The 12198-nt window shown below is 39.7% G+C and overlaps 1 protein-coding gene across 7 annotated transcripts in view; it reads right to left on the minus strand.

The window, feature by feature from the left end:
* REPS2 (RALBP1 associated Eps domain containing 2) overlaps positions 1-12198 on the minus strand; it is a 143713-nt gene that overhangs the window by 76006 nt on the left and 55509 nt on the right. For all 7 annotated transcript variants that reach the window (XM_006113357.4, XM_014568624.3, XM_006113356.4 and 4 more), the window contains 3 exons: positions 9215-9338; positions 6713-6810; positions 2357-2492 (listed from right to left, as the gene is read on the minus strand). In XM_006113357.4, coding sequence (XP_006113419.2) covers positions 2357-2492; positions 6713-6810; positions 9215-9338 — 358 coding nt within the window. The remainder of the gene's footprint in view (positions 1-2356; positions 2493-6712; positions 6811-9214; positions 9339-12198) is intronic.

Genomic DNA, 12198 nt, shown 5'->3' on the forward strand with positions numbered 1-12198 from the left:
GACGCGTCTGGGCTGTCAGCTGGCCGCGCGTTCTGCCGCTCTGCTCTGCTCCGCTCTGCTCCCCCTCCCCCTGGTCTGCAGACCAGGGGGAGGGGGAGCAGAGCGGAGCACGCGGCCAGCTGACAGCCCAGACGTGTCTGGGCTGTCAGCTGGCCGCGCGTTCCACCGCTCTGCTGTGCTCCGCTCTGCTCCCCCTCCCCCTGATCTGCAGGGTGGGGGGGGAGCAGAGCGGAGCACGAGGCCAGCTGACAGCCCAGATGCGTCTGGGCTGTCAGCTGGCCGCGCGTTCTGCCGCTCTGCTCTGCTCCGCTCTGCTCCCCCTCCCCCTGGTCTGCAAACCATGGGGGGGGGGGAAGCAGAGCGGAGCACGCGACCAGCTGACAGGCCAGACGCGTCTGGGCTGTCAGCTGGCCGCGGGTTCCTCCGCTCTGCTCTACTCTGCTCCCCCTCCCCCTGGTCTGCAGACCTGGGGGACGGGGAGCAGAGCAGAGCAAAGCCGCGGAGCCCGAGGGCAGCAGGATAGCCACGGCGCGTCTGGGCTGTCCCGCTGCCCGTGTGTTCCGCCGCTTTGCTCCCCATCCCCCTGGTCTGTAGACCAGGGGGATGGGGAGCAAAGCAGAGCAAAGCCACGGAGCCCGAGGGCAGCAGGATAGCCACGGCGCGTCTGGGCTGTCCCGCTGCCCCCGTGCTCCGCGGCTTTGCTCCGGACGCCTGTGGTACAGCAGCTGGGGCGCTGCCGGTTGGTCCCGTAGCGCCGCTCTGGGCACTACTGGACCAACCCGGCAGCACCCCAGCTGCTCTGCCCCAGGTGTCCCCTAGTCAGCAGCTGCTGAAAATGACCAGTGGCTGACTACAGGAAGCCCCTGCCCCGGACTTCCTGGAATCAGCCGCTGATCAGTTTCAGCAGCAGCTGACTTGGGGATGCCTGGGGTTCTTAAGTTGAATGTGTATGTAAGTCGGAACTGGCGTCCAGATTCAGCCACTGTTGAAACTGATCAGTTTCAGCAGCGGCTGAATCTGGACGCCAGTTCCAACTTACATACAGATTCAACTTAAGAACAAACCTACAGTCCCTATCTTGTACGTAACCCGGGGACTGCCTGTACTTGAACTGGTTGGCCACCCCTGCTGTAGAACAATTGAACAGATAGTTAACTTTAAGAACCTAAACAGTCCCACTGACTTTCATAAGAAAGTAGTGAAGTACATACTTGTGTTTTTATGGATCAGGACAGAGCTTGGCACTTTGCAAGGACTGACTCCCAAATGCTGTCTTCAGATTCAAACAATTTATTTTAACTTTTTGTCCTATAACTGCATATACTTTCCCGAAGTCTCCACTGAATTTTTAAAGTGTTTCTACTCTGAAAATCAGTATGCAAAACTCACACATTCTCCCTCCCAGTGAGTGCTTGGAAACATATCTACACATTTTAGGGACAAATATATATTTCTTCAATTTTTTTATTCCTCTTAGTCCTGCAGCCATCACAGCTGAGAGAAAGTTATCTAAATTCTAGTTCTTCTTGTGCATCATGAATAGGGATTTTTTTTGGCTAAATTCCAATATATAAGCCCTCTGAAGACAGTGGGGTTGCAGAGTTGTAAGTGGGGATAGCATTTGACCTGTATAATGTTTATTTCTGATGATGACATACAAGAAACTCAGATCCCAGGGTGTGTGTGCAGAGCTGGCAATTAGGAAAAAATATTTTACTTGTAAACAGAGAGCATTTGATATTAAAATACACAAGTAACCTATACCCCATTTTAGAATCATCTTTAAGAATAGAACCACTCGTTAAAGAATTTTTAAAAAGTCTTTAAAGAACCTTTGTTACCCACTATATTTAATGCTTTAATTCCACGGGTCACAGGAAGCAAATAAGTGCACCGCAGGCCTAGTGCAGAGTGGAGGCCCTAGGAAAGAGAAAGATCTGGAGAGCAAGGCATTTGAGTATGTTGTGTTGTGACCTGGTGTGATAGGGTCAGGGTTTCAGTGTTGGGTGAGGGCACCAATGAAGCTGGTTGCTCCCCCCTCGATGGGGCAAGGAGACAGCAAAGGAGACAAACACTGGCCTACATTTTGGAGGCACCCCCATGAATCTAAACCCTGGATGGGTTGCAAAACAGAGACAAAAGGCAGAGGGCGGGCTGTGTTACTAAAAAGGTTGGGAACCACTGCTTTAGCAGTTACATTGTTTAAAGAGTAAAGTAAATCAACCCTGTCTAGGGCACAACCCTGATCTAAAGATAATTAAATAAGCTTTCACTTTATTTACAGTATTTGCTTTAATTTTTAAACCTTTCCATCTGGCTGTTCTGCTGCACATACATATTATTTAGTAAATGTTACCTGAAATGAAAGAGTTCAGGTCAGGCTGTAGGGATTTGAACTGGTTGATGTAATATTCTCGCTGTTCCTCCGTTATTCTCCAGGGGTCATCTGGGTAATTACTGCTTTCCTGTGGCTCCCTTTCTACTGAAAGAGACTTCAAAAACAGGGCCAAAAAGTCACTAGGAGAAGTGCAGGGGAAAGCAGCACAGAGACATTTTAAGAAGTCAGTATCAGTCTGCACTTCCAGCAGGTCCATTTTTTAAAGAAATGAGAGCAGAAAGTCTCAAGCTGATTAATATCTGTTCTAGTTAAGTCTTGAGTGCAGGAATTTCAAGTCAAGTAATGCAGTATGGGTTCCTATGTACGTGTACAACACTGCAGAAGCATATGAAAAGCCCATTTGGCTCAGAACTACAAGACGTTTCCAACGAATGAAGCTAAAATAAAAAAACAAACCCAGCTACTGTTGAAGGTAGAAAGATCACTCCAACTAGTTATGCATGTAAATCTATCTCCCCACCAACCCATCTGAATGCCTTCCATATAAAATGGATAGCAATAGTGAGTTAGTCACGAGTGAACTCAATAGAGGAATGGCTCTGTTTTGGGGGTAAAAACTGCTTTGATTAGCTTTTTGTTTTTAACTGTATTTATTTTATGTAAAACGGATTTGTTTGAGGTTGTTTGCATACAAGGGAGTGTCATTGTTGTGAAAGTCACATTTATGGTGGAAAGAACCAAACATTTAAAATGGTTTGACCAGAATGACAAAATATTTTAGCGATGGAATATAAGAAAGAATAAGCTACATACTCCAGCAAAGTTTAAGATCACTCCTCTGGCCTGGCTATCAACATACTCAAATTCAAATATATGATTTTGTTTTTAAAAATGTGTTAAAAGATCCCTAAAACTGGAAACATCAAAAACAGTACTTTGCACTAATTTGAAATGATGTGAGATATATTGGTATAAACTACATGGTATTTTAGATACATTCTTCCCCAAGATTCAACTGATATTTTGCCATGTCCAAAAGAAAAAAAAAAGCAAGTTAAACATTGATTAAAAAAAGAAATTGAGGTTATATTATTTCAAGAAGAAATCTACAGTTCAATAAATATTTTAAAAACTATTTAGTACTAATGAAACCATTGTTTAGAACAGCTTAAACCTTGGTCATTCTTTCACAGAGCAAAGTTCTAAGTTTGTAAAAATTCATGGAGTAATTTTGCTCAGTAGTAGAAAGACCAGGGGAACAAAAAACATGATTTATTCTTTTTAATCCAACTTTAACAGTCATGGGGCTTTATTTTTATTTGCCCTAAGGCCCTTTTACGAAGTGCTGACACGTAAATGTTTAATTCATACCCACTTTCAGACACCTTTACACTCCACACCCATGTAACAGGGCCTTTTTGTAAATAAGAATCAGGCTCATAGTCTTTATCAAACTTACTGCCTCGTTAACTCACAATGGCTTTGTCTACACTAGGCTTTATTTTTTTCCTAAAATTATTATCCACAATTGCTTCCTCCGGTGATGTGCAAATATGGACAGGCCACTTGGCACTTTAACCATCATATCATCTAGATTTGCTCTTAGTATGATTAGAAAACTTAAAAATGTAAGTGGTCAATCTGGTCTATACAGATTCCCCTACTGCTGGTTCTAATGGTGAAGCTGCACCATTGGTGGCCACAGTGAGAAATCTGAATTGATTTATCTAATGTATATCTTACACAGCCAACAAGTTAAACAGGGTGAGCAAAAGCCAACTCAAAAATGCTCAGAAGAACCAGGAGTCAAAAATGACTATTTTATCAGAGTCATTATGCACTGAAGAGGAGTTTAAATAAAAAATATTTGACTAAATTTAGCCATTAATCTTGCTAACACTATTTAAGATACAACATAGAAAGGTTTTAGATAAACAGATGATCATTATCCAGGCCAACAACAGGCCACAAAGGTATTTTATTTCTCTCCTACATGTTTAATCTGAATTCTCCAAACACACCAGGCAGGATTTCCTTATGAATGCTGCTTCCTTTTGTATTTTCTGCAGCAGCTGAACTGCAGAAAAAGAGTAATTGCCTTAAACTGAGGCAGAGCAACTGCTAAAGGAAAGAGGCAGAAGAGGAAAAGAAGCTGATAGGTCAAAGGTCAGCCCTGTCTATCTTCATTGGTGTCTTTGATTCCCCTCAATATCTCATGAGTACTACTTTAGATGAATAGCTACATTATTTTGTGTAATTTCTACATAATCCTAGAAAATATGGTGTCAGTACTGAAACAATCAAAACTATTGGCTTTATTCAAACCATCTGAAAGCATAGTCCCAATTCTTCAAGGAGGTTTAAAACAATGTAAGTAGCCGAACAAAGCCGAAAGGGACTACTACAGTCAACCTACTCTGCTCCAGTTTGGAATGCACTGTATTCATAACTTCTGTCTATAAAATATAGCTATATTTGACAAGCTTTAAACAAAAAGAAGCATTTAGAATTATCCCCTAGCTATTATGTGATGGACTTCAGGATAGTTATGTAGAATTCCTTTGGTGCAGAATTATTGAAATGCATAAATGGAACATTAACAAACAACACAGGGGTAGCTGCGGTAGTCTGTATCTGCAAAAACAATTAATAGTCCACTTCAGATGAATCAGATCAAGTGGTTTTTGCCTACGAAAGCTTATACCCAAATAATTCTGTTAGTCTTTTAAGGTGCGACAGGACTCCTCGTGTTAACAAATAAGCTTTACACAGTGCACCATATTTGCCTGTACAAGTAAAAATACTAACACAATTTAATCAATATAGCAAGATATAAAAGATTAATAATTCTCATGAGAGCTGCAGTCCATGGAGTATTAAATAGATATGGGCCATAGGAAGGGGAAAACTAACCCTGCTTGAAAAACCCATTTGATACCATATCCCATGTTGTTCTTATGTTATGGGGTAGAGAGAGTGAGAGAACATAATAAAAAAAACCCAGTCACTTTCATTTAAATAAAAGCAGTTCTGCTGGTAAACGTGGCAAGATTTTACTTTACACCAGAAATCAGTTGCCATAATAGGAAATTTACAATTGACAAACTGTGAAGATTTCAGAGTTATGGTTTGAAGCCAACAGGGAAACAATGGACCAGTTTAAGTAAGGCCAAAAAAAAAATTCCATCTAACATTTATTGGAATTGGGATGATTGAAACAGTAAACTGAGTTTACAAATTTGAATGATTTCCTAGACTGAAGCTGGACATGAGGTCATGGCAGTGTGTCTGTGTGTATCAGGGATAAAACACATACGTTAAAAGAAACCTGTTTTTCTTGTTTCTTTAATACCTTAAAATTCTTTACTTCTAATCATCTAAGAACTTCAGTCTAATTTTTCAATATTTATGTTTGCTTACATTGGAATTTAATTCAGATTAAACAATGAAAATAAACTACTCATTTTCAACTTGCTTTCCACTCAGTTTTGCTTTATATTCCTCATACACTAACAGATGCACAAATCAATGAGCTGCAAATACCAGAATGGGAGTGTTCTTACTGAAGCAACAAAAATCAATGGAAGGACTTTTATATTTAAATTTCTGAAAAACATTTCTGTTCATGTTAAGTTCTGTAAAATGCAGTTTATACAAAATCTACATTTAGGCTTAACTGAACCTCATAGTCTTCCTTTCTGTTCTTGTATTTGCCTGGCAGTAGTGATGAAGAGAAATAAAATGATAATATAGTCTTCATTATTTTTGCTTCATACTTTACTTAACTAAAACTGCCGGGAGATTTCATTCCTGATTTATTCAAAATGGAACTTGTTTAGGTTATTGGGACTAATGTCCTGTTTATTTAAAAAACCACCACTAGAATATCAGAACCTAAGTTTTGTGGGTCAGTGAGAAGCAGTGTCCAAAATAGGGATGTAAATGACTAGTTGACTATCCAATGACTATCCAACACGAGCTTATCGGATAGTCAACCAGTCCCTCAACTAGCTGCTTCCCTGCCCTCCGCTTGCTGACTCTATCAGAGAGAGGCAGCAGGGGGGAGGGGAGCAGGAGCTGATGCTGGGGGGAGCTGGCTTGAAAGCCGGTTCTCCCAAGCACCATCTCTGTAGGGGGCAAGGGAGTCGGGGTAGCAGGGACCGGGCGCAAGCCAGAAATCAGCTAATTCCTGGCTCGCGCCCAGTGCCAGAATGGGCTTTTAAAATGTTTTAAGAGCCTGCCTAAAACACTAGTCAATTAGTTGATTAAATTAAATTTAATATCCCTTCCTAAGCGAAGTCACTTTGACAAGAACTAGAACTTCATGCATTTCTTTTTACGATTTATTTATTTAAGCCCCACGCAATTCATTACCCGACTAAGAGAGGAATGTACAAGTGCAGATTTGGATCCATAATTTCCCACTGCTGATCCATCTTGTTGGTGTGTAGAATGTCTTGCTTCATAAGTCGCTATGAAATTTAAAAAAATATAATCCTAGAATCAATAAGGTTCCATAAGCATGAAGTGAAAATTAAACATTACAACACAAAGATTTGTGAAGCTTAATAATATTGTATGACAGTTTATTCTGTCCCCTACCCAAATGCCTAACTTTGTGCTCGCTTCCTATATCATAGTTTATCTTCTTTAATATTTAGGCATTAACAACAGAAGTTGTTATTTCATCTTATCAAATTGGCATTAATTGCTTTAATAGCTGTTAAAATACATATGTACATGACAACTTGCAGCAGCCATAAAATAATCTCTTAAATTAATTAGCTGAATAATTAATGTGAATTCTTAACTATCATTTTCAAGAGATTAGGTTTTTTCCTTTTTTATTTTTAAATCTAATTGTATTTAAAGAGGACATTGTCAAGGAAGAGCATTAGACATGGACTTTGATCTGTTACAAAACTGTTGAAATTTTGACCATGGAAAATTCTCTGGATACTAAATACCTGAGGTTTTTCATTGTTAATCATTCACTTGAAAATAAAAACAAAAAGCTTCCTGTTTTTAGAGCCTTTGAAAATCCAAAGTTTTTGTTTCCTACTATCTATACAGCAATTACACTCTTTTCTCAGAGATATGCTGACATCAAGAATGATTTTCTCATTCAAAACCAAATGCTTTGCAGAGAAAAGTTACTTCAGGTCAAAATTACTTTTAAACAAAATTATCCCATAAATTCCAGATCAACTCAGCATATGCTGAATGGAAACAGAAATGGGCTCTAATGGGAAACATTTACAGTGTCCTAAGTATGTACTGCAAAATGCAGATAAGAAAATGATAAACAGAGCTATACAAAATATGCATTTGGCAATGTCTAAATGTTCCACCCTTTAACTTTATCTTATGTCACTGTTTCTCAAAGTGGTCTGCAGAACCACTCTGAGGCTACATCTAAGCTACAAAGATTTTTCGAAAGAGGATATGCAAATTCCTGTGGAATTCCATGGGAATTTGCATATCATCTTGCATATGATCGCATTTTCAAAAGAGGATCTTTTGAAAATGAAATTAGTCTGGATGCAGTTTTTTCAGAAAAAAAAATCCTTTTTCAAAAAAAACTGCTCTTACTAAAAAAAGGAGATTTACGCTGTAAGTAAACAAACCAGAGTGGCCCAGTAGCAGTTTTCTCAGAGTGGGTCCATGGACCATTTTGAGAAACACTGTCTTATGTACATTAAGAGGCAGAAGAGTTATTAGTACACCAAATACAGCAGCAGAATAATATGACAACCAATTGAAATGGCGGGTACTAGAACTGTTAATTTCCTCATACACACACACAATCAATCATCACTTATTGATCTGAGACATATTTGATTGACAAATTCCAAACATGAGGTTTTATTTGCAGGCCAGCAACAGGCTACTAACCTTGAATATTTGTTTTAATTTTTAAAACCCAAATTTGCATTTCAAAACAGAGAAGGGCTCATCCTGATGGTATTGCAAGTATTCAGCACCTCTCAGGATTTGAAATAGAGTTAGCAAAAAAAGCAACAATATGTTCAATTTTACTTAAGTGAAAATATTTCCATTTCACCTGCATAACTTAAGAACAATCCTGTTTTAATAAAGATAGTGTTATTGTTGTAATGCTATTCAGCATCACTTATACAAAATGTTAGTGTCTCCTGAAAAAGAAAAATCAAGGAAACTCAAGATGTTAGTAAGGTTACAAAGCAGCTTGCTTTTTGAAATTATGTTTCTACTGTTATCTATTCTTATCCTCTGCTGGCATCTAGTTTTATCCCTTACAAATGTGTTTCCGTGTCAGAAAGATGACAGGAAGGAAATTGTGAAATACACTACAGTACTTGTAGGCTGAACATGGAGCTCTGTTACTATGTGGTTACTAGCAACAGAACTTCCAAAACTAACAAGAAAATAAAACACATTAATTTGGGGAAGAGGGGAAATTTTTCTTTCTTGCAAACAAAGCCTCACTATAAATCTGAAACTAGTACAGCAATTACTGAAAACAGAAGTAGGTTTTTTTCTCAATATTAAAAAACCATGCTTAGACCTTAAAATATCATAGTGCTCAATCATTAACCTATATTGCAAAAAGGCTTGCCAAAATGTGGTATTAGCATTAATCTGTGAACAGTTGCACACAAATCTACGCATGATAACTAATTTACTGGGAAGCAAACAGGAATAGAGGATTAAATAATCAGGAAACAGAGCTTTTGCATAAAATAAAATAAAAAGGTTGGCTCATTTACTACAAGACAGATGTAATTAAATCCAGACATAATTAGGATTATTCTTTAATTGCATTTGAGATTTGGAGGCACTGGAAAAGAAAAAAACAACCACGTATGACCCTGTGAATCCCAGATTTTATCCTACCTCCATGTGGCTGTTCAAATCCACTCCTTGACTTCCCATAGCCATAACTCAAGGGTATTCTCTGGTAACTAGATGGAGAAGCAGGAGGTGAACATATAGGTGACTTGGGGGGAGACTTGGTTTCCTGGTTTAGAAACAACAAAATGCAATTCTGAGGTGACTACAGAAGTAGGTGGAGTAATTCTGCATTCCAGTTCAATCATATATATATAGCCTGATGTTCAAGGCATAATAATAACTGAAAAATCCCCATGCTCTTATTTCCAAAAAAAACCATGATTATAAATGGAAGATGGCAAAGTGATTCTTTGGTGTTGAGCCTTATTCTGGGGGTAGAATATAACTGTTCATCACAAAGGGGTTAGAATGAACTCAAAGACATTTTACTCAAATATGTGTCTGCAGTAATATTTTTGTTAAATCTTATTATTACAGTACTGAGTATCTTTGGTTTTACATATTACATTTAGGTGTTTGAATGCATACTTCATTTAAGAAAATACTTTTTATTTCAGAAGGCGGCAAAAAATGAAACACAATTAAAAGCACCAATTCAAAGATTTATTTGAAATATTCTGAGAACTGCCTTTATGGGAAAAACATTTGTAGATGTTGTCAGATCTAACTTGGAGTTTGTTCCCTTTTTGTTTAAGAACTGAGCTTTGGTAGAACTCTACTCAATGGATAGTGATCAATGGCTTGATGTCTGGTTGGCGGTCGGTATCAAGCAGAGTGCTCCATGGGTCAGTTATGTTCAACGTCTTTATTAATGACCTGGATGAGGGGATAAATTGCACCCCCAGCAAGTTCACAGATGACATGAAGCTAGGGGGAGAGGCAGAGCCGCTAAAGGTTAGATATAGGGTCCAGAGTGACCTAAACAAATTGGAGGACTAGGCCAAAAGAAATCTGATGTGGTTCAACAAGGACAAGTGCAGAGTCCTGCACTTCAGACGGAAGAATCTCAAACACTGTTACAGGGACCAACTGGCTAAGCAGCAGTTCAGTAGAAAAGACCTGCGGATTGTAGTGGATGAGAAGCTGGATTTGAGACAACAGTGTGCCCTTGTAGCCAAGGACTAACCAAGAAGGCCAACTGTATATTAGGTTGCATTAGGACAAGCATTGCCGGCAGATCTAGAGAAGTGATTATTACCCTTTATTCTGTACTAGTGAGGCCACATCTGGCGTACTGCATCCAATTCTGGGGCCCCCATTACAGAAAGGATGTGGATGCATTGGAGAAAGACCAGTGGAGGGTAAAAAAAATGATTAGGGTCTGGAACACATGACTTACAAGGAAAGGCTGAGGAATTTTGGCTTGTTTAGTCCACAGAAGAGTGAGGGGGGATTTGATGCAGTCTTTAACTACGTGAAAGGAGGTTCCAAAGAGGATGGAGAGAGGCTGCTCTCAGTAGTGACAGACGGCAGAATAAGGAGCAATGGTCTCAAGATGCAGTGGGAGAGGTCTAGGTTGGATATTAGGAAAAATTATTCGGTGAAGCACTGGAATGGGTTACCTAGGGAGGTGGCAGAATCTCCATCCCTAGAGGTTTTTAAGTCCCAACTTGACAAAGGCCGGGCTGGGATGATTTAGTTGGGGTTGGTCCTGCTTTGGGCAGGGGGATGGACTCAATGACCTCCTGAGGTCTCTTCCAATCCTCTGATTCTATGATTCTGGAGGACACAATCCTGAAGTAATTTACTATATAAGCAGAAACAAATATTACTTCACAATGCAATGCTAAGATAATAAAAGTCACCAAGAAAGTTATAGATTTGGCAGCAATGCTCTATTACAGTGAAATGATTCACAGAAAAGAGATATTTGCAACCTTATTTCCAATTTCATGTGTGTCTGGCACATTAACTCAGTAATAATTGTTAGCCTTAGGCCAAGTTTGTCATAACTAACACTGGTAATTCCATACGTGTGCAGGGGCTCCACAGATATATACAAAGACTGCCCCAAGCAGCTTGCAGCACAAAACACGCTACATATTGGACCTCAATAATCCAGATTTCCTTTGTCTGTGAACATTCATGGTCCAGCATCCATAAGTGCTCTGGGTCGGCGCACTTACTGGAGAGGGGGGAGAAGCCAGGGGCTCCATTCACAGCAACTTCTCCCTATCTCCTCAGAGCTTTCGGGGAACTGCATATAACTGATTTGCAGCGTTCAAACTCAAGGAAAAGGAGATGAAGGGAAGGAGGGGAAGGAGTGGGGATGGGGGTTGCAGCAGGAATCATTATCAGAAGGATATTTTCCTGATGGTAAATTTTTAGAACATTAACTTAGTATAACACCTCATAGGAGATTAGAGGGGGAAAAACACGGTACGCAAAAACAACCCAAAAACAAAGAGTTGTGATGATAGCAGACCAGTTGCCAACTCATGCCCGGTTCTAAGCCTCAACTGGAGACTGACAAATACATAATTGGAAGCTGTCTAACTCACCTGTGTGTTAGTATTGTTAAAATAGGTATTAGAGTTAAGTATGTGGTTAGTGATTAGACATTGTGGAATGCTTGTAAACTGCTGCATGCATTAATCTCCCTTGATATATCTGTATCCAATTGTCATAGGGTATTATTTAAGTGTTTTCTCTGTAACTGTAAATGACCAGTTAAGAGAGAAGCATTGCCCAGTACTACAGTGGGTATAAACATCAAACACACCATAGGGAAAAGATTTTGTTGATTGTTCCTCTCCCACCATGAATAAGAGATATAGAACTGAATTTCTCCCAGAAGCTGAACTTGCAACTAGAAAGGACAAGGAATAAAAGGATCAAACAAGGAGATCTATGATATTAGGACTTGCAGAGAGCAAGATTTCTAAGCAAAGGAACCAAGCTGCTTGGTCTAGGTTAATCCTAAAGGACATACAGAATCTGCACATAACAGCATCTTCTATCAGCTTTCAGAATCTAAAACTGTAACTCATTTGTGTACAGGCAGTCCCCAGGTTACATGGATCCGA

The sequence above is a fragment of the Pelodiscus sinensis genome, chromosome 1 (assembly GCF_049634645.1).
Source record: "Pelodiscus sinensis isolate JC-2024 chromosome 1, ASM4963464v1, whole genome shotgun sequence".
Taxonomy (NCBI): Eukaryota; Metazoa; Chordata; order Testudines; family Trionychidae; genus Pelodiscus; species Pelodiscus sinensis.